Here is a 27,687-nt window from a genome sequence, read left to right on the forward strand (position 1 = left end):
TATTCAAAACACTAAACAAACTAAATTGCCTCTAATCAAAACAAGTGCCTCAGATTTTAATAAAAATACCATTTGATTAAGATTTTTAAGATTGGTTCTTGATCCTATTGTCAATTTTGAAACGGTGGTCCAACCTTGACTATTTTTTTCTTAATTTTTCTTTTTTCGAATATATTGTCTTTTCTTGTTTTCAAAGAAACTTTTTCCAACTTACCTGATATTAGAAAGAAATGCTTTCTAAAGAATTAGACTAGAAGTCGTTATTTTTAAAAAAGGTATTAACAAAGTTCAAAAGGTGACCCAACCTTGACTTTAATTTTTCCCATTTCGAATATATTGTCTTTTCTGGTTTTCAAAGAAACTATTTTGAACTTACCTGTATAGAAAGAAATGCTTTCTAAATAATTTGACTACAAGTCGTTACTTTCAACAAAGTTAAAGTTTAAAAGGTGGTCCAACCTTGACTTTAATTTTTGCCATTTGAATATTTTGTCTTTTCTTGTTTTCAGAAGAAACCTTTTTAACTTACCTGTTATTGGAAAAAAATGCTTTCCAATTAATTTGTCTGGAAGTCGTTATATTTTTAACAAAGTTAAAGTTTAAAAGTTGGTCCAACCTTGACTTTAATTTTTGTCGTTTCGAATATATTGTCTTTTCTGGTTTTCAAAGAATCCTGTCTTAATTTACCTGTAGAAAAAAAATTTAAGAAATTTAAAAAAATGTCCAAATTAAAGATAAAGGGAATGATGTAAAATCCAATACATACCTCTGAGAAAGTTCATTGCCGCAGGAACCGCGTCCAGTGTAAATTTTCTTTGGTTGTGTGTACAGCAGCTTACCATTTATGGAGATAGTGCAATGCCAATTTATTAGTGGTGCTCTTAGCCTTAGTTAAACGGGTCTCTCTTTTCTCGTGTCCCGTGCTATATCCATAAAGGGAGTCCCTTTAAAGAGACTCTCTGACTTCGTGAGTGTCTTAACAAAGTGGAGCAACCGGCTAACATTGCGGAGGTCTTCTTGAATTTTTACCTTCCTTCTTTTCCTTCTTTTTTTTTGTTTTTCTCATGATTTCCCCCCTCCTTGACCCTGTGAATCCTCTTTTTATCACCCCCCACCCTCTTCTCTCTCTCTTCTTCTTCACAAAACTTCATCATTTCAAAACTAACGAGCTACTTTCTCAAGAATACTTCAATATACATTCTTCATATATATGAAGGTATTAATATTATTTTCCCCGAAAAATTTCATTTTATTAGTACGTGTAAACTTTATGTGATGATCTCAGGGCAATAATTCTCTTATGAATCATGTCTTGTGAATCTTATGAACCTGAAAGAAATGTCGACTCTGTAGTGGATTTTTTATATTTTTACATTCTTATTTTTTTCTTAATTTTTGATTTCCTTTTATAATTGCGCCTTCATTCTCTTTTTGAAAGAAAGAGAAATAATGTATTGCGGGATATGAATTTATTTGAAATTTCAAAGGAGAAGGAAAATTGAGATTAAATTACAGTTACGTAATAATAAAAAGAATAATAAAGCATAAGCTTTGGATAAAAATGAGGAGAGAAGGGTAAAAAAAAAATTGAGATACTTTTCGTGTATGTAATGTGTACCATAAAGTCATTCTTGTCTTGATGCTAATGTCAGCCACATCCTTACATGGACCTCTTACAAAGAAGACAACTCTCGATCGTGGGAGACTTGTTGATCGTCAATCAATCTTGAATCGTTTCGCCAAGAGCCAAGAAAGGGAAGAAGTCGAAAACTGTATAAAAATCATTAATCACTTTTAATTGTTTTGTTCAAAATCTTAAAATTTTTAAAACATTTGATTTTTGGGAAAAAATTTAGAAACTGAAATAAAAGCGGAAAAATTTGGAAATAGTTTGCAAAAATTTATAATCCGAGGCAGGGTTCAAGATATAAGGAAACATAGTCAGGGTTGGACCACCTTTCGAACTTTAACTTTTTAAAAAAAGTAACCACTTCTTGTCAAATTAATCCCAAAGGATTTTTTTAACAGGTAAGTAAAAAATATGTTCTTTGAAAACATGAAATGACAATATATTCGAAATGACAAAAATTAAAGTCTAGGTTGGACCATCTTTTGAACTTTTACTTTTTTCAAAAAATAAAGACTTGTAGTCAAATTAATTAGAAAGCATTTCTTTTTTAAAACATCAGGTAAGTTAAAATGGTTTCTTTGAAAACAAGAAAAGACAATACATTCGAAATGAGAAAAATAGTTAAGGTTGGACCACCTTTTGAACCCTGTTTATAACTTTTTTTTAATAACGGCTTCTTGTCAAATTAGTCCGAGAACAATTTACTATTATATTTTTTAATTTTTTTCTCATACTAGTTATAACCAATGTGTATTCATTGTAACCTCTCGAAAACTTTAAAAATTCATTTATATAGTTTACTTTCCACTTGAATTCAAAATGTTCACGGCTCATTCAGAAAAAAGGAGGAAAAAATTTCAGTGAATGAATTCTCGAGTGAGTATTTAAAGGATTCCTGATTCTTCACCTTTGGAATTTGGAATCTAGTCTAGACAACAGGAGTCAATTTCATAGAATTGTTCAAAAGGGCCGGGTCTATAATGAGGGAGTGAAGAATTGAAAAAAAAATCGTAGGAGGCTCGATTATCGCCCAGACAAAACCGTGTAAAGTAGTGTTTTAGGTCTTTAGGACACCTTTCGTCTCCTGCTGAGAGAATTCCACCTTCTTTTTGCTTAAATATCTATACATATAGATAAAGAAAAATAACTTCCAAACGTATATGTGTAAACTGATTCTCTGATCTTGTCGAGAGAATGAGAATAGTGGGAGAAGGTACTTTAAAACCGGCACTCGACGGCGCCAGCCCCACTGTGAGAACCCACTGACTTGTGTTTTTCATTTTTTTTTCTCTCCCTCTCTCTCTCTCTCTCTCTCTCTCTCTCTCTCTCTCTCCTTTTTCTTCTTCTGGGGTGAATTACATGTACCAGGAACGTTTCTGGAAAGACTTGAACCTCTATAAACATCATGCAATTCTAGAAATCCTACTCCTTCATTATTCAAAGTAAATTTTCACCAACATTTCCTCTTTTTTGTGTATATGTTGTATTGTTCATACGGTGAAGAATATTTTTTTCAATTGCAACTTTAAAAAATGTGCTTTTGTACTTTAAACAAGAACCCTATAGAATTTAGGTAAAATTATTAGTATTCTTTAGTATTGACTCTATTCTTTTATTAATTTTTATCATTTCAAATATATTGTCTTTTCATGTTTTCAAAAAATAACTTTTTTAACTTACCTGTTATTAAAAAAATACTTTCGAATTCATTTGACTAGAATTCGTCATTTTTTTCAAAAGTTAAAGTTTATAAGATGATCCAACCTTGACTATAATTTTTGCCATTTGAATATTTTGTCTTTTCTTGTTTTCAAAAATAACCCTTTTAACTTACCTGTTAATAGAAGCAATTGCTTTCTAATTAATTTGACTGAAAGTCGTTATTTAAAAAAAATTAAAGTTCAAAAGGTGGTCCAACCTTGACTTTAATTTTTCTTATTTCGAATATATTGTCTTTTCTTGTTTTTAAAAAATAACCTTTTAACTCACCTGTTATTAGAAAGAAATGCTTTCGAATTAATTTGACTATAGAAGTCTCTTAATTTTTCTTATTTCGAATAAATTTGTCTTTTCTGGTTTTCAAAGAAACTGTTCTTAACTTACCTGTTATTAGAAAAAAAATTTTTTCTAAATAATTTGACTAGAAGTCTTTATTTTTTGAAAAATATCAAAGTTTAAAAGGTGGTCTAACCTTGACTTTAATTTTTTTCGTTTCGAATATATTGTCTTTTCTGGTTTTCAAAGAAACTATTTTCAACTTACCTGTTATTAGAAAAAATGCTTTCGAATTAATTTGACTATAGAAGTCTTTTAATTTTTCTTATTTGGAATAAATTTGTCTTTTCTGGTTTTCAAAGAAACTGTTCTTAACTTACCTGTGATTAGAAAAAAATGCTTTCTAAATAATTTGACTAGAAGTCTTTATTTTTTGAAAAATATCAAAGTTTAAAAGGTGGTCCAACCTTGACTTTAATTTTTTTCGTTTCGAACATATTGTCTTTTCAAGTTTTCAAAAATACCTTTTTAACTTACCTGTTATTAAAGAAAAATACTTTCCAATTAATTTTATTAGAATTCGTCATTTTTTTCAAAATATAAAGTTTATATAAGATGGTCCAACCTTAACTTTAATTTTTGTCATTTTGTATATATATTGTCTTTTCTTGTTTTCAAAGAAACACTTCTTATTTTACCTGTTAATATTTCATTATCTGGAACAGAAAAACAAAACAATTTTGAAATGGTGCAACTTTTTTTTAATCGATTTTTATCTTAATCATTATTTATATTAGCCTTTATAATGTAACTATTATTTTTAGTGATGGAACAAAATTAACAAAACAAGTTTGAAATTGAACTAAAAGGAAATAAGTGGAGTAAAAAAGAGCTTTTGTTATATTCTTATATCGGATGTAATCTATCTCTATGACTCGAAACTAAATTCGCGTGGGTTTAAGTTTTTGATTCTCGTGAATACGATATAACCATTCGAGATTTTTTTTTCCTTGGACATTGATTTCAATTAAGATAACAATGACAAAGCGATAAAAATGATAACGGCTGCAGGTAAAGCGAAATTAAGTTCGAAAATTTCCCGCTAGATTCCTCTAGTGTAGCTTATTCTAATTTCATCTAACTCTTGCCAGAAACTTAGAACTACGTCGGTTTTTCTTATTAAATTGATTCAAAAAATCAGTTTCAATCAATTTTTGAAAAAATTTAATATTAAGCAATATCAAATAATATTAAATTATATAATATTAAATAATATTAAATTATATAAAATAATATTAAATTATATAATATTAAATAATATTAAACCGAATTTATGTCATTAAAACCCTGACGTTAATTTTTTTTTTAAGTTTTAAAACTAACCGTTCTCCTAAGTTTCTTGCAAAGTTATAAAAGTGGGAATAAGCAACACTAGCGGAATCTAGTAGCAAATTTTGTAATCAAAATTCGTTTTACCATTTTTTTTTTTTAATAGACACTAAATGTTTGTTTTATTTGTTCTAGGTTTACCAGATCGAGTATGTGATACTGAAAGCGGCGAATTCCCCACGACCGTCAGCATGGATTCTGGAGAAATCACTGGATGGTGAAAATTTTCAACCCTGGCAATATTATGCGCCAAGTGACGCGGAATGTTGGACGAGGTACTCGGTGGCCCCTGTCGCTGGCAAACCTACATACACGAGGGACGACGAGGTCATATGCACGAGCTTTTACTCCAGGAAAACACCCATGGAAAATGGCGAGGTATTTCTTCAATTTTATAACTTTAATATAATTTCGTTTTTAAATTTTAAATACTGATGTTAAAACTTGAATTTTTAATATTCTAAAAGTTCAAACATTTAGTTTAGTAAACATAACCTAAAAAAATTTTTTTTTTTGGCAAGCTCTTTTTTATGTAACATACACATATATATAAGAAGCGTAAGTACGATACATAAAGATTTCCCTTCCTCGTCGAAGGAAAAAGTGTCTTTTTCTATACAGATTATAATTAAAAGTCGTTTGGACATGTTCGATTTCACACGAAAGAATAAAGAAACGGCTTGAAACGTGGATGAGAGACGAGACATGTTTGAGAAGAGATAAATGTGGAAAAGAGAGAGAGAGAGAGAAGAGCAATTGAACAAAGAGGAGGAGCCGATGACAAAAAAAAGGAGATCCCTACATTCCGGCCATTTACGGGTAGAATCGTTGGCCTTATAAGGAATCCTCACGTACTCGCCCTGAAAAGGGCAAAAAAAAAAAATAAACAACGAAAAAAAAAAATTTTTAAATCTTTGAAGAAAAAGGGAAAGACAAACGAAGGTCATAAGGATCTCCTTGAAGAGTAGAATCAATCTCTCGGGGGGGAGGAAGAGGAACCCTTAGAGGGATTTTTACTTAAATTTTGAATATTTTTATACCTACAATTTTAACCTAGAATTTTTACTTTCGCTGCCTTTCGACTACTTTTTCTTGCTTTTGCTTACTTTTACTAAATTTTAAATATTTTTACTTACTTTTTCCTACTATAACTGACTTTTGCCTACTTTTACCTACTATTACATATAGCATATACTTTTGCTTACTTTTACGTATTTGTTACTTACTTTTTTCTATTTTTGGTTACTATTACCTACTTTTGCCTGCTTTTACTTACTTTTACTCAATTTTTCCTATTTTTGCTTACTTTTGGCTACTTTTACTTACTTTTACCTACTGTTACTTACTTTTGCCTACTTTTACCTACTAATATTTACTTCTGCCTACTATTACCTACTTTTACTTAATTTGGCCTATTTTTACTTACTTTTGCATCCTTTTGACTACTTTTACTTACTTTTACCTACTGTTACTTACTTTTGCCTACTTTTACCTATTTTTACTTACTTTTCCCAACTTTTACATACTTCTACTAAATTTTGCCTAGTTTTGCTTCCTTTTGACTACTTTTTCCTATTATTGCTTACGTTTACTAAATTTTGACTGTTCTACTTACTTTTGCCTACTTTTACTCACTTTTGCCTACTTTTACTCACTTTTGACTACATTTACTTACTTTTTTTTCTACTTTTGCTAACTTTTACTAAATTTTGCCTATTTCTACTTACTTTTCCCTATTTTTACCTATTGTTACTCACTTTTACCCACATTTACTTACTTTTACTTATGCCCTTAGTTATTTATACAACTGTTACTTGCAATTTTCTATAATTTTAAAAAATGTGGTTTCCAAACAAAAAATTTATATTCATAAGTGCTTATATATGTGGCACAAGAAAAAAAAGTGAAAACGTGCAATTAAGTTGACAAGAGAAACAAATGATATATTAAACAGCTACCGCCCATTTTGGGTTTGTTTAAAGATTGTTAATTACCACGAAACGATAATTGAGCCGCGCGCGCGCGCGCTCATTGGTTTTGTTGAATGTTGTTTGTTAGAGTGTATACACAACACTGGAATGGAAGATAAATTACTTGTAAGCATTATAACCAACCGACTAGGGGCGCGCCATTCCAAAATACTCGGAATTGTTCCGTATTAGGTACCGCGTTCGCAATCCCTTTTATAGGTAAAATTTACAAAAAAAAATGATAAAATTCGCTTTCTTCTTATGGAAACGGGCTTATTGGTCCTTATTTTTTATTTTGAATGGAGATTTTGGTCCATTTTTTAAATTTCTTTTTAAATTAGCTCAGATTTAAAAAAAAACACCCTTTTATGTCCGTTAATCGTGTTTTCGATCCAAATTAGCTGAGATTTCTAAAAAAAAAACCTTTAAATAAGTTTTTCGTCAAAAGTTAGTTTGTTTTTTAGTTTTTCACCTCAAAAAAATTTGGCTTTTCGTGTCTGATTCAACAAGTTTTATTATATTTTCGAAGTTAAAAATAATTCTTTTTCTAGTTTTTGAGGTTATGTTGGACTTAGTAAAATTCTTTTTTTATAAAATTGTAAAGGATTTCTGTAGAATCTAATTATAAATATATATAAATTTTGCTACATAGATTCACACACATCTTGTTAATGGACGACCTGGGGCTGTAAATCACAGTGAATTAATCCAAAAATTCACGCAAGCGAGATTTGTGAGAATTCGCCTACAAAGTTTAAGACGTAATGGCGACACTATTGCCGATAAACGAAGGGCATTCTATTCAATCAAGGAAATTAATATCGGTGGACGTTGCATTTGTTCGGGTCACGCGTCGAGATGTCGTTTCAGCGTTCATCATGGGGTGAGTTTTTTTTCAATATAATTATATCAATTTTTTCATTTTAAACTTCAATTTTTAAAATTAACTTCAATATTCAAATTTAACTTCAATATTTAAACATAACTTCAATATTTAAAATTTGAACTTAAATTTCAAGTTAAATTTATATTTGAACTGAAATTTGAACTTAAACTTAATGTTGAAGTTAAATTTAAATTTTAACTTAGTTTTAAACTTAAATTTAAACCAAACTGTAAACTTCAATTTAAACCTACATTTGAATTTAAATTTCAACTCAGATTTCAATTTAAACTTAAATTTCAAACTAACTTTAAAAATTAAATTCAAACCTACATTTGAACTTAAATTAAAACTCAACCTTAGATTGAAACTTAAATTTAGTTTTTAAAATATTTATAAGTAACCCTATATATATATTTATTTATCTTCTTTCTCGAGAAGAAATTTTAATGACAAATTCGTCTAATAATTCGGCATTAGTTACATTATACTAATGTGGAAATTATTTTCGAATTACTCGGAAACGATTATTAGGAGGAAACTTATGACACAAAAGTATTCATAAACTTGTGCCTAAATCCGTTAAGCGGACCATTAACTTGTCGCGGTTGTGTGTCTCACCCGAAACAGTGTGCGACTAATGGCAAAATCCGCCGGAACATTTAGATCACAAAACAACTCGAAATTTGGCGCGAGTTCAGGAGCCTTTTTCCGAAATGCAAAAAAAAATTCTAATTAGTAATTAACATACTTAATAATTGGTAGTTATCCTTTAGAGGGCCGGTAAATTTGCACAGATTTTAGTAGTTACTAATAAGTAATTAACATACTAACTAATTAGTAATTATACCTTTCACTAGTTAGTAAGTATATTAATTACTATATAATAATTATATTACTTACTAATTAGAAAATATATTTTTTACTAATTAGGGGCCTCTTTAAACTACGTGACACTTTTTGGGGGATGGAGGGTTAAAATTTCCAAAAAAAATGGAGCTACGTAGTTTATTGGGGACCCCTTACAATTAGTAATTGTACTATTTACTAATTAGTAATTGTATTATTGGATATTATTTACTAATTAGAATAATTACTGGACTATAACCCCCCCCCCTTTCTTTGGTATTTATAACTATTTGAAAAATGAATTGAATTTCTTGATATATTTAAACAATTTGAATGTTTTGGTATCGTTATCGCAAAATAAGTTTTTTATGAAAGGCAAAATAACGGAATTCTAGTGACTAATGGCCGAGACGAGGAATTTTGCAACGATCCGCAACGACATAAACTTGAGAGTATGTAGGAAACTGTCACGTTTAAATCCAAGTTGCTTCAACTTTTAAGTTTTAAACATTTTAAGCCCCAAGGGATAAGACCGCAAGACACTTGGGTTGTAAGTTATAACCATATATGTTAAATGGATGACTACAAATGTCAGAAAAGATAGCGCGCGCGAACTCGCAGCTGCAAGTCACGTGGCGGGCAGAGAAAGTCCCCCAGACAATGCTGATTAAATACCATCACGTACAACCTTCATGCAATTTTTTGACACCCCCTATTTATTATTTCGCTTTTGAAAAAAAAAAATTTTTTGAAATTCTTCCGTTATTTTTTCTCTTCTCTGACAAGTGTAGAATCACTGTCAAGTATAGAATTCCTGTCAAATATATAGAATCTCTGTCAACAATATACTTGTTTTTTAAGAAAATTAAAACATGAATTATTGAAGCGAAATTTTTATATAAATACTAAATTTTTAAATAATTTGTCATGTGTTTAAATTTTTTTTATTATTTAATAATTATTATTATTACTCCATTGAAATTAAAATTTAAAAAAATTTTAAATTCAAATCTTTTAAAATTAAAAATTTTAATTATTTTCAAATTATTTAAAAAAATTTAATAAAATTCGCTGTAAGAATTCAATTATTTTTATAAATAATATTTTTATAATATTTATTATATTTCGAAAAAATTAATTATTTAAAACAATGTTTATGAAATTCAATTATGAAAAATTAAATTAATTTCAAAAGAAAGAAAATTTTTCACTGAAATTTAATATTTTTTAACATTTTACTAAACTTTATTACTGGATTTTAATTATTTTTAATACAATTTTACAGGAATATTTAAAGTTTCATGACAAAAATTTTTAAGAAATAATAAAATTTGAAGAGATTTTTAAATTGAATTGTTTGGAAATTATATTTCCTTTAAAAGTTTAATAATATTTGAATGTTTATTTTAAGAAAATTATAAATATATATTATTTTCATATAGAAATTATGAAAACTGTAAATAATTTTATTTGAAAAATTCTAAAATGTATTTAAATTTTGAAAGAATTCTAGTTTGACAGGGGTTTCAATGTGACATGGGACTGGTCCTTAATGCTATTTGAACCTCCCATTAGGATCGAAATTTTCGATCTTGGGTTATTTTTTCTCATGTATTTATTTTTCGGTTTTATTAAAACCATAGCTCAGATTTAAAAAAAAACACCTTTTTATACTTACCTTCTTATAACTGCTTAGTGTCGATCAGTAACTGTTTGGAAGTCCAATAGCTCCTGTTGAAATGCAACCAGACGTACCTGAAAAAAGTTCTTATTACTTTTTGCATGTGAAACTACAAATTATTATTAAACTTACCTTCCCGATTAGCATAATCGTTGCCATGTAAATTATGGGGTCGTTAACTTTGATATTTCTCTCCGGTTATTAAAGAGTGCGATGACACAAGTAAATAATTCCTTGAGCCTTCCTTATATATTAAGATGTTACTGCCGCGCCGCTTCTCTAGATCTAAAACAACGAAATAAAATCTTGTAAATTCAAATATGGTCATGTACAAAAAGTACAACTAGGTAGGCAATGAGTAGGCTAGGTGTTCGATAGCATGCGAAAAAGATTAAAATCTTGTCAGATTTTCACATTTCGAGAGTCAAGTTCGAATGTATACGTCTCCGATTAAATATATTATATATTTTGTCTGCGGAATTATTTTTATATTCGCATTTACCAGTTTTATAGTCATTGTATCTTGTTTTGCAATAACAGTTAATTCTCGTCTCTCCGATTTGTATAGATTGTTGAAGAACTTGGAGGGTTTGGAAAAATGTTTAACAGAACTAAAATATATTGGTTTTATTTATTTCTATTTTTACCGCGAGGAAAAAAATACCTACCTCTTCGTTTCGTGACAGACAGAAAACTACAATTTCGATACCAAAACGAACCAACAAAAATTCATTTACATTTTAGTGCCAAAGAAAAATTAAACAAGACTAAAAACTGTTTACGAAAGAAAAAAATGTTAAAAGGAAGAAAAATATTTACAAAAAAAACATTAATTTAATAACAATAAAATAATGGAAAATTACAATTTCAGCATCAAGATTGTGAGTGCGAACGACACACGTGCGGCGAGCAGTGCGAAAAATGTTGTCCAATGTACAATCAATTTGCATGGAAGTCGGGAAATTTTGGTAAAGGATTTCACTGTGAAAAATGTAATTGCCATGGCCACGCGACCTCCTGTCGATATGATGCCGAAGTGGAGGAGCAGAATCTTTCAATGGACGTTCGTGGAAAGTACAAGGGTGGAGGTGTCTGTCTAAACTGTACTGTAAGTATTTTCGTTAACTTTTTACTGTTTATTACTATTTTTGACTGTTTATTACTATTTTCTAGTATTTCTACTATTTTTTAGTATTTTTGACTATTTTCTAGTATTTTTACTATTTTCTAATATTTATTACTACTTTTTATTATTTTCGTCCTTTTTGACTGCCATTAGACATAACCTATAAAGTTGTCACCTGCTACAAACCGCAACGCGAGAGTTATTTATTTTTTCGATTCATTATTTTTTCACTGTCTTCAAACATAACCAATAAAATTTTCACCCACTACCCCTACTACAGACCGCAACATAAGATTTCATTTTAATTTTTTAAAATTAAATAAAAATTACATAAATTTTACTGACAATGCGAAAAAATTATGGAATTTTAGGTTATGTTTAATCAAAAGTATTTCAATAAAGATTAATTGCAAGGTGAGAGGGGTGAAAAACTATCATTAAACATAACCTAAAATTCTACAGTCTTTGACCCTTTTGTTTAAAGGAACGTCATATTTTTAAGATAATAGTGTAAATAATGATTATTTATGAATTTGTAATATTGGTAATTTTTTCAGGAACACACAACAGGAATAAATTGCGAGAAATGTGAGATGGGCTATTATAGACCCAGTGGGATTTTACCAGATGCTCTTGAACCCTGTGTACCCTGCGATTGTGATGCCATTGGAGGTACTGGTTATTGCATTCCGGATGATTCATTCTCGCACATGGGAAAGGCAAGTTTTTCATTTAATTTCAACACTAATAGTAATACATAATACAATTATATCGAAAAATTAATTAACAATAATAATAATAATAATAATAATAACAAACAACTAATAATAGAAATAATATAAAGAAAAGATAAAATAATAAAAAATAACAAGAAAAAATTCAGTAAGAGAAGCAGGCGTAACGTAACGGCCCCTAGGGGGAACCGTTAGGAACTACGGACAAACTCACGATTTTCGCTATTTAAAAAGAAATTTTACCATTTTTAGGGTTTCATGATCCAAGGTAAAATTTCTTTTTAAATTGAAAAATACAAGAAACTTTTTGTCATAAGAAATAGTTTAAATTTAAACTAAAAAAAATGTTTTCAAAACAAAAGTAAAGAGTGAAAATTTTGATAATTCTGAATGTTTCAGGTAGCAGGTACCTGCGAGTGCAAGAAAGGCTTTTCTGGCTTCAGATGTGATCAGTGCGCAACAGGTTATCGTCACTATCCAAATTGCTCGCCCTGTCCATGCGATGAAAGGGGGTCTTTGCTATCGGATAATTGCGAGGGCGATTGTATTTGCAAGACAAATGTTTCCGGCAAACATTGCGATCAATGTAAATTGGGATTTTTTGCTCTCGAAAAAAATAATATCAATGGATGTTCACCATGTTTTTGCTCTGGAATCGCTCAGGAATGCCATTCTGCGAAAATGACTTTCAAAACGGTATGTATATTTTTTAATCCAAATCTTTAATTAAATTTTTTTTTTATTCTATCAATTTTTCTATTTAGTTTTTTTAACTTTTCTGCAAAGTCTTTAATTTACAATTTTTCTATTTACAGTTTTTCAACTTTTCTTTGATGATAATGTTGATCGAGAATACGATCGATAAACATTTGACACGAACACTTAACACTGACACTTGAAACAAAAACACAAAAAAAGGTGTTTTTTTAGAATCTGAGCTATAATGATTTAAAAAACACCTCATCGACTGTACATTAAGAAAACTGTTTCTTAATTCTGAACTACTGCGAATCGCAAAAACGATCAAGAAATATATGGGATCAAAGTAGATTTTTCAGAGTTTTTTTTAAAATTCCAATTGTAAAATTTTATGCTTTTTAAGTTTTCTGTGACTTTTAGAAGCTGTAAATTTTTCAATTTTAAAAATTCTGTAAATTAAAAATTTTTTAATTTAAAATTTTCAAATTTTACATGTTTTAAATTTCACAATTTATATTTTTTAGATTCTACAATTTTGAAATTTCAGTTTTTCAATTTATATTTTCACAATTTTAAAAGTTCAATTTATATTTTTAGAAATTTTAAATTGAAACAACTTTTAAATTTTAATCTCGGGTGAATAATAATAAAAATATAGAATTTTGTCATTCAAAAAGAGAATTGAAATAAAATAGAGAATATGCAAAATTAAATATGAATAAAATGAAAAATAAAGAAAATAAAAAAAAGTAAATAAAAACTAAAGTAAGAAATTTTACAATTTTGAAATTTGAATAATTATATTTTTAAAAAAGTTTCAATTGAAACAACTTTCAAATTTTAGTTTCGGGTGAATAATAATAAAAATATATCATTTCGTCTTTGAAAAATTAAAATAAAATAGAGAATATGTAAAATTAAATAAAAATAGAGTAGGTGCAATAATAATATAGGAAATCGAAAAACTAGATAAAAAATAAAGTAAGAAATTTATAATTTTGAAATTTCAGTTCATGTTTTTAAAAATTTTTTAATTGAAACAATTTTTAAATTTTAGTCTGGGATGAATAATAATAAAACTATAACATTTCGTCACTCAAAAAGAGAATTAAAATAAAATAGAAAATATGCAAAAATAAATAAAAGTAGAGCAAAATGAAATGTAGAGAAAATAGGAAAAGTAAATAAACAATAAAGTAAGAATATAATGAAGGAAGAATGTAATAAAATAAAAATTAATAATAGATAAATTAATAATTAATAATAGAAGCAAAAAAGAAAAACAAAAGTCAAATTTTAACTAACATTTAAAAACTTAAAATTTTTCCCGTAATATTAAAATATTAACTTGAAAACTCAATTGTGAAATGGGGATGGAAAAAAATGAAAAATTACAAAAACGAGTTATGATATCATCATCATCTTCTTCTTTGCTTGGCCTGAAGCAATAAAGTGGACGATGCTTGATATCAATCTATATATATTTATCTTCCGTTGAATATCGAGTATGTGATTATGCTGTCGAGTGACAATATTTTTTTCTTATTTGAAAAGAAAACAGTCTCGTTACGATGAACAGAATCGATGAACACGTTGTAATATAAGTGCAAATGAAACGTTGATGACAAATATTGACAATTTAAAATTGTTTTAACATTCAAAATGTAAATTAATTTTTAAATGACACTTTTTCTTTTCAATATTTCCATTAATTGATGTTCCCTACATTTTTATTTGCATTTATATTTCATTTACCATTTGCATTCAGCTTTTTCATGTTTGTGTATTTAAATGAATTTAAAACTCGTTACAAATTCAATAAGCACAATTATTGCTATTGCTTTATATATTACGTTTATTTTTTTTACTTATTGCTTATTTTTTATTATTACTTATTTATTTATTATTTTTTTATTTATACCCATCCGTACAATAAGTTATTATTTTAATTATAATTATTTATTTTATTATTTATAATTAGAGAAATTAGAAATTATTATATTTAAAAAAGTAAAACCTAGTTTTACCTTTTTAGTTAAAAATATAAATAGTATTTTAAATCTTTTCGAAATTGATGTAGTAAATAATTAAATTAATATAATTTTTATATATATAATATAATATATAATATTTTTGTTACAGGTGTCAACAATGAACGATTGGCAAGTGAGCGATATCAGTGGTTCGAGAATTGTGAGTCCAACTCTTGATGTGGATCGCGGTTGGTTAACGATAGCGGCTTTTGAAGTTGATTACGAGAGTCCATTTTGGCTTGCGCCCAAAATTTACACCGGAAATCGTTTGTCCTCGTACGGGAGTAATTTCACATTTTCTGTCACTTGGGTTGTCATGCGTGGTGACACCAGCGGTGTTCCGACCATCCAACCGAATCTTCTACTTATCGTAAGTATGCAAAACGAAACAAGAAACTATACCATGCAATTTTTTTCATTTTAATTAATATGAAATATTTTTATTTCTTTTTTTTTTGGCAAATAGGGAAGAAATAAAATGAGAATCGCCTATGGAGAGGAAAGATACACTAATCAAGATGCTGTAATCACGGTTCCATTAATTGAACAAGGCTGGCATCACGTTCCTGATTTGATAAACGATTTGGACACAAGATCATGGACAATGGATTATAAAGAAAAAGCCGTGACGAAAAATGAAATGTTGAGCGTTTTGGCTGATGTGAAGTATATTTTAGTCAGGGCGCAGTATCACTCGGAACAAATTGAAGGAAGGTGAGAGAGAGTTTTGGATATTTAAATTTTTGAGTCATATTTGGCTTTAATTTTTTAGTTTATTCTTTTATCTTATTAATTTCTTTACTTTTTTTTGTTACATGAAAATACTAGACATGCATTTTTTAGAAAATTAAAAAATATTTAATGCAATTTTCAGTATAGTATCGGCTCAATTGCAAGTGGGAGAGATGACGAAGAATTTTGATGAAAAGGAAAGTCTGGTGGAAATTTGCAAGTGTCCGAAGGGATATACAGGATTGTCTTGTGAAAAATGCGAATGGGGTTACGTTAAGGCAAGTGGTAACGATTCGTACGAGGGAAGTCGACACGAATGTATAAAATGCGATTGCAATGGACATTCGTCTTCTTGTGATGCTTTAATTAGCGAATGTCATGTGAGTATATTCCCCTTTTATGTGATATATTTTTACTTGCACTATTAACAAACATAAATATCATACACTTCAAACAAAAACTAATTTTTTAATTTACAGTTTTTCAACTTTTTATGATAATGGTGTTGATCAAGAACATGATCAACAGAGAGTCAACACAAGCACTTACACAAACACTTGACACGAACACTTAACACTGACACTTGAAACAAACACGAACAGCAGAAACAAATAAAAGGTGTTTTTTTTAGAATCTGAGCTATAAAAGATTAAAAAACACCTCATCTACTGTATATTGAGAAAACTACTTCTTAAATCTGAACTAATGCGGATCGATCGCAAAATCGATCAAGAAACACGATAAAAACAGGGTCAAAATAGAGTCGAAGTAAATTTAGAAAGGATTCAATTTGATATCAAAGTTGTTTTAGAAATTTCTATTCTTTTAAAATTCCACAATTTTCTAGAATCATCATCATTGGAGATATAATTTTTCTTGAACTTTTAAACATTTTGAAATTAAAAGCAGATAAAAGAAGGTCCCTTTGCAATCTCTAAACGACTTCGCATAGTAACGACGGGTTGTCAAACTGCAGGGGCACGAAATTTTATATCTATAAATTTCTCTCTAATACATTAAATTAACTAAAGACAATATACTGTTAATTATTAATTTAAATATTAATTAATAATACTCTATTAATTAAGAATAATTTTTTATTTTTTTCTAGTTTTAGTATTATTTATTTAATAATATTATTTTTAGTTTTCGTAATTACTCAATTTTCCTTTTCATTAGTTAGCTTACTTTTAGTTTTTTTTAATTTAGTTCTAGTTTCAAAAGTTTACTTTTAGTTTTTATTATAGTTTTAGGTTTTTCATTTAGTTTACTTCTAGTTTCTTTAGTTTACTTTCAGTTTTTTATTTTATTTCTAGTTTCTTTAGTTTACTTTTAGTTTCTTTAGTTTAGTTTTAGATTTTTATGTAGATTGTTTTTAGTTTTTAGTTCAGTTCTAGTTGTTTAGTATGATTTTAGTTTTTTAATGTAATTTACTTTTAGTTTAATTCTAGTTTCTTTAGTTTTTTAGTTTATTTTTAATTTTTATGTAGTTTTAGTTTTTTAGTTTATTTCTAGTTTCTTTAATTTACTTTTAGTTTCATTAGATTAGTTTTAGTTGTTTATGTAGTTTACTTTTATTTTTCAGTTAAGTTCTATTTTTTTATTATAGTTTTAGTTTTTTAGTGTAGTTTGAGTTTTTTAATGTAGTTTACTTTTGGTTTTTTCTTTTTTAGTTTAATTCTAGTTCTTTAGTTTACTTTTAGTTTTTTAGTTAAGTTCTAGTTTTTTATGTATTTTACTTTTAGTTTTTAAGTTTAGTTCTAGTTTTAATTAGTTTACTTTTAGTGTTTTTATTATTGGTTTACTTTTTTAATTTAGTTTACTTCTAATCATTTATTATCAACTGTTTTTACTTTTTATTTTTTAGAAATGTGAACACAATACAGTTGGTCCAAGATGTGACAGATGTGCCCTAGGTTTTTATGGAGATGCAACTAAAGGAACTCCTGATGATTGTAAAAAATGCGCATGTCCTCTTTCCGCTCCTTCGAATAATTTTAGTCCTAATTGTCAACTCGAGGATCCTAGTGACTTTACTAGTGGTTACGTTTGCACCCAATGTCCCACTGGATACACAGGAGATCACTGCGAAAGGTAATTTTAAATACTTTTTCCTCAAATTTATAAATTTTTAATCCTATTTTTTTTCTTAAATTTATAAATCTTCAATCCTTCTTTTTTTAGTTAAAAAAAATTATAAATTTAAAATTTAAACAAAATTGTTTTCTTTTACAGTTGCGATGTTGGATATTATGGAAATCCACTAGTTCTCGGTGGTAGTTGTAAGCAGTGTCTTTGCGGTGGTGGTTCTTGCGATCAGGAAACGGGACGTTGCCTAGAGTGTATTGGTAATACGGAGGGTTGGAACTGCGAAAAGTGCAAAGCAGCACATTATGGTGAACCTGGGGAGCGAAATTGTATGCGTAAGTATGAGTTTTATTTGGGATCTGTTTGTACCTAGATAGTTTAGAGTTTTTGGAAAATTTTAAAATAATTAACCCTCTGCCTATGCTGACTAAATTTTTTGTATGTACCATAGATTTAAATATATAAAAAAGTAGTATGTACCTTACTTTTAAATATATAAAAGGAATATCTACCCTACTTTTAAATATTTTAAGTTAGTATGTACCTACCCTGCTTTAAAATTTTCAAAATTAGTATGTACTATACTTTTAAAACTTGAAAAGTAGTATGTACCCTACTTTTTAATATTTTAAGTTAGTATGTACCTACCCTACTTTTAAATATTCTAAGTTAGTATATACCTACCCTACTTTAAAATTTTAAAAATTAGTATATGTACCATAGTTTTAAATATAGAAAAATAACTATGTACCCTATACTTTTAAAAATTTAAAGATAGTATGTACCCTACTTTTAAATATTTAAAATTAGTATGTACCATAGTTTTAAATATAAAAAAAGGAGTATGTACTCTACTTTTAAATATTTAAAATTAATATTTATTATAGTTTTAAATATAGAAAGCCTATATTTAGGTTCCCCAGCAGTCAAAAGTTTAAAAAATGATAATACAAAAACAAATATGTTAAAATTCTTGTTTTCTAATGTTTCAGCCTGTAAGTGCGACCCTGTTGGTAGCAACTCCGATCTCTGTGATATGAAAACGGGCCAATGCTCCTGTAAATCCTTGTTCGATGGACGAGATTGCTCCTTTTGTATCGAGGGTCATGGAAACGTCACTGCCGGCTGCTTGGAGTGCGACTGCGATTTCGGCTCTATCGATGGACGCTGCGATGCAATAACAGGTGAATGCGACTGTAAACCCGGTGTCTCTGGAATCCGCTGCAATCAGTGTCAACCCGATCATTATGGACTATCCGAAATGGGCTGCACGAGTGAGTACTGCATTTTTAAATTTTCCTATTTTTTCCCTTTCTACTATTTTACTTTTTTCTTCAACTTTTTTACTTGGTAAATAGCAAAATGACTTTATATTCGAGAGTTCGAATTTATACATCCAAGATTCGTGGGAGAAAAAACGGATTGAACCTTAGTTGGTAAAAAAAGAAGAAGCGGTGAAATAAAGGCGGTATCGTTTACAGAGACAAAACTTACCTTTGAGGTACAACTGCTTATCACTCGATCGTTCCCCTTATCAAACGGGAATCGTTGTTGGAATCGACATACTCATGGTGTGTGTTTCTTAGAATTGAAAACCCGCCTTTTGCGCGCAAGACATCTCCAACTAACGAGTCGCCTTTACATTTACCCGCTCTCTTTATTTTTCACTGCCAATCTTCTTTATAGAGAAAAAAGAACCATTCTCCCCTCTATTTTCTCTCTTCTTTGTTTCTCCTAACATAAATTTCAATTTTTGTCTTCAATACTAAATTCCATTCAAAAAAAGGAATTTAGTATTCCGTTCAAAAAATGAAATTTAGAATTCCAATAGCTAGGAATTTAATATGAATATACTTTTCGAGGCTTCAGTAGTGTTTTGCCCATAAGTACTTTCAATAATTTCCGCAATGAATATATAATGGCATTAGAGAAATGATATTATTCATTTATTTATGAGAAATCGTGCATTTTGAAGTCAATAGAAGGAGAATCGTGAGGGGTTATACTAAAAGATGAGGTTCGCGTGAGACGGTAGGCATACTGCATTTAATGTCTCTTATAACTCATTTTCTCTAGGGATGTTGGAAGACTAAAAGGCCAAGGTCTTAACCACGGCGAATATCTTATCGATGCGATGCTAAATGCAGATAAATCTCCCCCTACTTGCGAGGATTATGATAACCATCCATTGCCCACGGGCAACAAAGTCTCTAACTCCTTTACTCCTTTTTCTTCATCTCTTTCCAAATTGATCGATATGGAATATTTTATTACAGATAAACCGCATGTGTATCAATAACTATATACTTTTTTGTGACCTCTACAATCAAATTTTCAATTTTTTAATTTACTGTGATTTGTCTGACCAATTTTCTGATCTGTGGCAAACCTATACATACTAATTCTGTTTTTTTGATTTTTTGAAATTTCTAAAAAATACACCTACTAGATGGAAATTCCCAATGTTTATACACTACAATCACGGTTGGAAATGAAGTATATGTAAAATATTTAAAGTTACTACGAACTAACATATATCCGTTCGTTCTCCATTGTTCTTTATTCTTTTTGCCATTTGCGGTTGAAGAGGACATCGCAAGGGGGGTACACAACACTCTTTTGGAATATATCCTTTTGTGTATATACTGGTACATACAGAATGCAGTATTGCATATTTCGCGGTACACACAACCACCCAATGAGTTTCGCGCGATCGCACTAGAAATTTTATAGGACCGGTATACACAAGACGCATTTATACTCCTGTATATAACTATAAGATTGCCCCAAGGGCCTTCGCGTTCAGCTTGCATGATTTATGCCGCGGCTTATGCCCAGGGATTTATGATCCCATCGCTATCCTTCTCTCTCTCTCTATCCGCGCACCATTTAGTTCACCATTATATTTTTGTCTAAAAAATGGACAAACCATTGCAATTTGGGTTTTGTTTTCAAAATTTTAGTCTTGGTTCTAAAAAATAGATGTTACAAAACTATTAAAATATTTTCTTCTCTTTGAAAGTCTGGCTCTACTTCCTTTTGTTGTTTCTGATTTTTTTCTTCGCTTCTACTTCTTTTGCTGTTGTTTTTCTTTTCCTCTTTCTTTCTTTTGTTCTTCTTCTTTTTTTTCAATTTCTAGATTTAGTATTATGCAAATTGTCTCGGAATTAATTTTGCATCTATGTTGGCTGTAAACTAGAGAACACATCTCGGTTAAACGATCGCGGGTGGCGAACTAAACGATTGTATCCGTAAGATAGCACGCTAATGGAGTTTTAATCCCTTGCTAACTAATTGCCAACGAGTACACATTTCCGTAGTTGGAATAAATTTAAATGTCACGGCTGATAAGCATCATCGTCGTCTTACAAAATTCCCTACAAGATTGAAGATCATTTAATTATTTTAACTTCTCTTTCTTTCTTTTTCTTTTCGAAAATCTCAATCCTCTATTACTGTATGCTATCCTCTCATGGTTGTCACAGGTCTGAAGAATCAAGAAAAAATAAAATTATTCCGGTAACCATAGTTTTTAAAAAGCAAACATCGATTTTCGAAGTGGTATTGGTACATGATCATTAATTTTTAAAAACCAAACGGAGATTTTTGAAGAGTTATGGATAGCCATAGTTTTTAAAAAAACCGAACGAGTGGTCTAGACTAAAGTTTAAAAATCAAACGGCGATTTTTGAAGTGTTATGGGTATTTAGCTACAGATTTTAAAAAAACCAAACAGATTTTTAAACTGGTACAAATGCTGCATTAAACGGTTCATTCACTAAAGTGTCTGTACGCCTACAACTTTCCCTTTCGCGTGGGCGAGGACCCCTATAACCCTATCGATAAAAAAATTCCCAGAGTTACGAGTTGTGATACTGTGTGTATATATACTAGAAGGTGTATAATAAATAGTGAAAGGTTTTTTGAAGAATTATCATTTTTTTAACGCAATTAATAGTTAGGGACTTGAGGGCAAAAATATGCAATAGTTACAATGTATTTTCAATTCGTTTCCTCTGGTTTTCATTCAGATTTACTAACTCCGAACTCGGAAAAGAGAAAAGAGGTTAATGACAGGTGTGAAGATAGAAGATATAATATTCTGAATGGCGCGTTTATATCTTTGTGAATGAAGAAAAATTCTTGAACTTGAGACTTCCACACTGGTTCTCCTTGAAGGAGAGAAAGAGAGACTATACATATACGTTTCTTTATGTGTTCAGCTGTTTGATGAACGATATATTAAAACTCCGCGTCCTACCCCTGGGGGTGTTCCCATGGAATACATTATTAAACTAATCTTCCTGATGATAAAAGTTGATTAATGTAGCCAGCGGTCATCCACTGTAATGGGCTGTTGATTTTCAAAACTCCCATGTTAGAAATCACCCCTTTCATCTCCATTCACTGGAACCTTACATATGAAACAATAGCGATGAGTTGAAAAAAGTACCAATTATTGGAAATATTGCATATCTTGGTTAGGGTTTCTTTAAAGGTAACTTTAGAGAACTTCAACTTCCTTAAACTACCTTTCCTTAAACTTTGCATGTTGTATCTATAAAATATGTGTTGTTAATTCTTGTTTAAAATCGGAAGCATATGATAAATTAGGACTGACGAAACTACCTATAACTTTATATACTGAACCTAATCCTATCTAAGGTCGTCAGTTCTTTTTTAAAATCGGACCCCTATGGTATACTTCCCAAACTGGTTAAAAAGTCAGATATACTTTGTAAACTAAAATCACAAATTAAATTGTTCTGTTTTTAAATTAAATTGACAATTAAATTGTCGGGTACTTTGGGGAGTACTAGTTTCAAAGGGGAGAGATCTTAAAAAAGAAGTAACTTCATATGTTGCACACCTGGCCTGACTTTATATTGTCAGTTCTTTAAAATCGGAACCCTAAGAAAGTAGGACTTAGGATCAAAATTTTGTATGTTGTATACCCTAAGCTAACTTTTTTGACCCTTTTAGAAAAAAGACTCCCAAGAACGACAAAAATAGTCAAAAAAGTCAAAATAGTACCCTAAGCTAACTTTTTTCACCCTTATATTAAAATAGTACCCCTAGAACGTCAAAAATAGTCAAAATAGTAAAAAGGAGTTAAAAATAGTCAATACAGTCAAAAATAGTAAAAGAAAAATAGCCAATATATTAAAAAATTGTAAAAAATAATCAAATTAGTGAAAATTTTTTTTTTTAAAGTTACTATAGCCAAATACAGTGAAAAATAGTCAAAGAAATAGTAAAAAAAATAGTAAAAAATTGGCAATATAGTAAAAAATATTCAAAAATAATGAATATTGTGAAAAGCAGTCAATATAATGAAATATAGTCAACAATAGTACAAAAATAGTCTATATATTAAAAATAGTCTAAAATTTTAGAAAATAGTCAATTTCATAAAAAAATAGTCATAAAATAGTCTATACAGTCAGAAATAGTAAAGAAAATAGTCAATATAGTAAAAAATAATCATGAAATAATCCATATTGTCAAAAATAGTATAAAATAGTAAAAAAAAATATTCAATATCGTCAAAATAGTAAAAAAAAAAGTAAAAATAGGAAATATAGTAAAAAACGGTTAAAAATCAATATTGTGGAAAATAGTATAAAAACAGTCAATATAGTACAAAATTAGTCAACATAGTCAAAAATAATCATAAAATAGTCCATATAATCAAAAATATTTAAAAAAAATTTTTTAAAATAGTCCATATCGTCAAAATAGTAAAAATCAGTCTAAAATAGTCTATAATAGTTAAAAAAAAAAAATAGTCTAGAGTAGTGGAAATTAGTCCATATAGTCAAAAATAGTCAATATAGGCAAAAAAAGTCAATACAGTAAAAAATATTAAAATCAAAATAGTCAATATAGTAAAAAATTGTCAAAAAGAATCAAGAAATAATAAAAAAAAAGTAAAAATAGGAAATATAGTAAAAAATGGTTAATGAAATCAATATTGTGAGAAAAAATAAAAAATAGTCAATATAGTCAAAAATAGTCAATACTGTCAAAAATAGTAAAAAAAAGGTCAATATAGAAAAAATGGTAAGAAATATTCAAATTAGTAAAAAATAATTTTATAAAGTCAATATAGTTAAATATAGTAAGAATAGTCAATAAATAGTGAAGGAATATGCAATATAGTTAATATTGTCAAAAATATAGTGTATCGATACTTTGACAACTTCTCGAAACGCTTCAAAAATCTCTACTCAATGGCATTCCTTGAATTAATAATGAAATTTTCAAATTAAACCTATTCAATAATTAAAAAAAATAATCCAATAAATATCAATTATTGCAAATTTTTAATTATAATAATTTTACTTATTATAATTAGTTATTGTAAATTATATAAGTCAAATAAATACGATATTATTATATTACAATAAAAGTAGGGTCAATATTCTTTTTTTATATTTAAAACTAAGATACATACTGATGATTTAAAATATTTAAAAGTAGGATTCCTACAAGTTTTTAATATTTAAAAGTAGGATACCTACTAGTAATTTATATTTAAAAGTAGGATACCTACGAGTTTTTAATATTTAAAAGTAGGATACATACTAGTTTTTAATATTTGAAATTAGAGTATCTATTAGTTTTTAATATTTAAAAGTAGGAAACCTACTAAATTTAATATTTTAAAGTAAGATACCTACTAGTATTTTATATTTAAAATTAAGGTACCTACTATAGTATTTTATATTTAAAAGCAGGGTACCTACTAGTTTTGATATTTTGAAGTAGGAAACCTGCTAGTTTTTAATGTTTAAAAGTAGGGTACTTATACCAGTTTTAAATAACTAAATGTAGGATACCTACTTGATTTTATATTTAAAAGTAGGGTACATACTAATTTCAATTATGTAAAAGTAAGGCATATACACCTTTTTATATATTTAAAACTATAGCACACTGCTAATTTAAAATAGAAAATTTGTTGACTACAATCAATACAGCCTTTTGGTTTTTTCTGTACATAATGATTTTATATAGTCGATAAAGTTTTAAAATTGAAAATAATTAAAAAGATTATAAAAAAAATTATTAAAAAAGTTAAAAAACAAAGAAGCAAACAATTGTAACATATTTTATTTGTTCATACTTTCTTGTTTAATACAAATGTAAAATTTATGCAAACATTAAGGAAAATTAATAGATACAAATTCTATATCTTTAAGAAATGAATATTTCAAGAAAAAAGACAACAATTGACAAACAGTCAGAAAAAAGAAATCCATAGAAAAAGTATCTCAAGAGCTCATTAATTTTTTCAAATTCCTTACTTTCCGAATTGTTCAATTTGTCATTATGTTTTGGTACTATTCTCTCCTCAAGTTGATGTCGAATTCCCGACTCTTTCACTCTCAGTATGATCTCATTGAATCGTGGTGCAAACGGTGATCCTTGTTCAAAAAACAAAAAGTACCACGAACTGTAGACATTTTCCGAAATAATCTTCATTATCGGTTTATTATCACAGTTCCTATACGACTGTACAGCCACTTTAGCTGCAAATGAATTTACGATGCAACAAATGTTTCGATAGTTTGCCAACTTCTCGAAACAATCCGCTTGTTTACTCAATGGCATATTTTGAGAATTATTTAGAAGAATTCTATTAGAACTATCACTGTAATCAATCAAAAGTTCTTTCGAACTTCTCGTTATGTATGATGTTAATTTCGATTCGATCAAATCGTCTAAGTCATTCATTTTTCTTTCAACCTTATAATGAATGCTCACATTTGTACAAATATCAAACATGTGTATTGACAAAATCATCGATGTGAATAATATTAAGGTGAACATTAAACGATCGGCAATTCTTTTTGTATCTCGATCCACGGCTTGTCCAAGAAAAATTCTCAAAAGAACAAGGGGTTGCCATAGATTGTCGTCAAATTTGAGAGATCTGGCCAGAAGTAATAGAAAAATCATCGTAGTAATAAATACCATAAGAGAAACTAACATTTTAGCAAAAGCAGCCAGTGATGAAACTGTATCCGTCTCGATAGGAACGATCGCATTGAGACTTACATAATCTATTGGCATACTAACTTCAATCCAATCACGATCAGTTGGATCCCTTCCAAGCAGTCTGTTCCCAATGAAATTTATCCTGTTCCTAGTTAGCCAGTCTGTTAATCCAGGTATTTGTTTGCCATCCGGATTGAAACTACCAAAATCTGTATAATTATGCGGAACTATCACCAACGAAAAATTCATCTCCTGAGCTAGAAATTTGATGATATTCCCATCCGTTCCAGATATGTTGATCACATGTCCGGAAACATTGCGCGTTACATTCACCAGAGGAAAGACAGTAACAAACGCTACTTTCATCCGTTGCTGATGTAAATTGTTCAGCTTCTCCAAAAACCATTCTGTTTTCAAAGACAGTAGTGTAATTGAAAACCTTTTCAAAAATGGATTAAACTGGACAATCTTTGCTAATTGCTTACTCTTCCTCATTGTGTAATAATCCTTAATAGTTGAATTCCCATTTATTTGGAGAACAGTCGCATCCAAAAATTGCTTACGCCACAAGTTTTTTAAGTAATTTTTTGTAATTAAGTTCCTCCTCCTCTGCTGAAAGAACAATGAGACATTTTGGTCGTGTGGCTCCTTTTGATATTCTGATCAAAGTATCAATTATCCGATTTGTCTGATTGGAAACTTCTGATGCATTTCCCGATGGTGCGATTATAAATAAATTCACTGCTCGTGAATCTTGAAGCAATTGATGATTTTTCCATTTACTTTCTCGTTCGGCAAAACAATGAAAATCGACTCTTTGTGTTGGGAAACTTTTTGGAATTTGAAAAAGTAAATTTCTTCTCTCATCAAGATGATCATTGTCGATAATTAGGAACACTTGGTGTGCTCCCGATTTCACTTGTAGATAGTTTATCAAATTTTCGAACCATAGTGGCTGGGTTTGCATCGATTGACCGGGAATTATTGTTATTATTATCAGAATAGAGAATAAAATTTTGATTAGCATTTTATTTGGAATTCTTTATTTTTTTATTTAGATCAATAAGTTAACACTAGGCTCCAGGAATTTGAACTGTGAGATTTTTTTAGTTCGAACATGATAGGTATGATGTTCGACTAAGGAAAATTACAAAAAGCTATTCGTTCTTATTTGATATTGATTTTAAAAGTAAACAATCAAACTGATTCAATTGTGATAGAAAAATCCATTTTGAAAATTAGGTTACATTTTGAAAATTGGTTGCCACTTTTGCTATTAGCAATTCTGATTTCTCACTCATTTTTTTAAAATAAAATTAGCAATTTGAAAAATAATAGAAGGTCAAATTTTTTAATTCAAATTTTTGTTTATAAAAATCAAATATGAAATTGAATATATAGTTTTAATATTATTATAATTATTGTAAAAAATAGTATGAAATAGTCTATACAGTCAAAAATAGTATAAAATATTTTTAAAAAACAGTCAATATCGTCAAAATAGTAAAAAAACAGCTTAAAATAGTCTATAATAGTTAAAAATAGTCAATATAGTCAAAAATAGTCAATATAGGCAAAAATAGTCAATACAGTAGACAATATTAAAATAAAAATAGTCAATATAGTAAAAAATGGTCAAAAAGAATCAAGAAATAATTTAAAAAATAGGCAATATAGTCAAAAATAGTCAAAAAGAATCAATATTTTTAAAAATAGTATAAAATAGTCAATAAAGTAAAGAACAGTCGATATAGTTCAAAATAGTTAGTATATAATAGATAGTCAATGTAGTGAAAAATAGTAAAAAAAAATTTTTAAAAATAATCCAAAATTGTAAGAAATTGCCATAAATAGTCATAAAGTAGCCAATATAG

General features: G+C 28.7%; 1 protein-coding gene across 1 annotated transcript in view; it reads left to right on the top strand.

Moving 5' to 3' along the window:
* Positions 1-27,687, top strand: part of LOC122512137 (laminin subunit alpha-1) — a 157,517-nt gene that overhangs the window by 56,471 nt on the left and 73,359 nt on the right. The window contains exons 3-13 of the mRNA XM_043627816.1: positions 5,150-5,392; positions 7,637-7,867; positions 11,269-11,505; positions 12,081-12,242; positions 12,657-12,953; positions 15,099-15,359; positions 15,456-15,703; positions 15,864-16,101; positions 17,589-17,815; positions 17,957-18,144; positions 18,802-19,083. Coding sequence (XP_043483751.1) covers positions 5,150-5,392; positions 7,637-7,867; positions 11,269-11,505; positions 12,081-12,242; positions 12,657-12,953; positions 15,099-15,359; positions 15,456-15,703; positions 15,864-16,101; positions 17,589-17,815; positions 17,957-18,144; positions 18,802-19,083 — 2,614 coding nt within the window. The remainder of the gene's footprint in view (positions 1-5,149; positions 5,393-7,636; positions 7,868-11,268; positions 11,506-12,080; positions 12,243-12,656; positions 12,954-15,098; positions 15,360-15,455; positions 15,704-15,863; positions 16,102-17,588; positions 17,816-17,956; positions 18,145-18,801; positions 19,084-27,687) is intronic.

Source organism: Leptopilina heterotoma, unplaced genomic scaffold (assembly GCF_015476425.1).
Source record: "Leptopilina heterotoma isolate Lh14 unplaced genomic scaffold, ASM1547642v1 Lhet_123, whole genome shotgun sequence".
Lineage (NCBI taxonomy): Eukaryota > Metazoa > Arthropoda > Insecta > Hymenoptera > Figitidae > Leptopilina > Leptopilina heterotoma.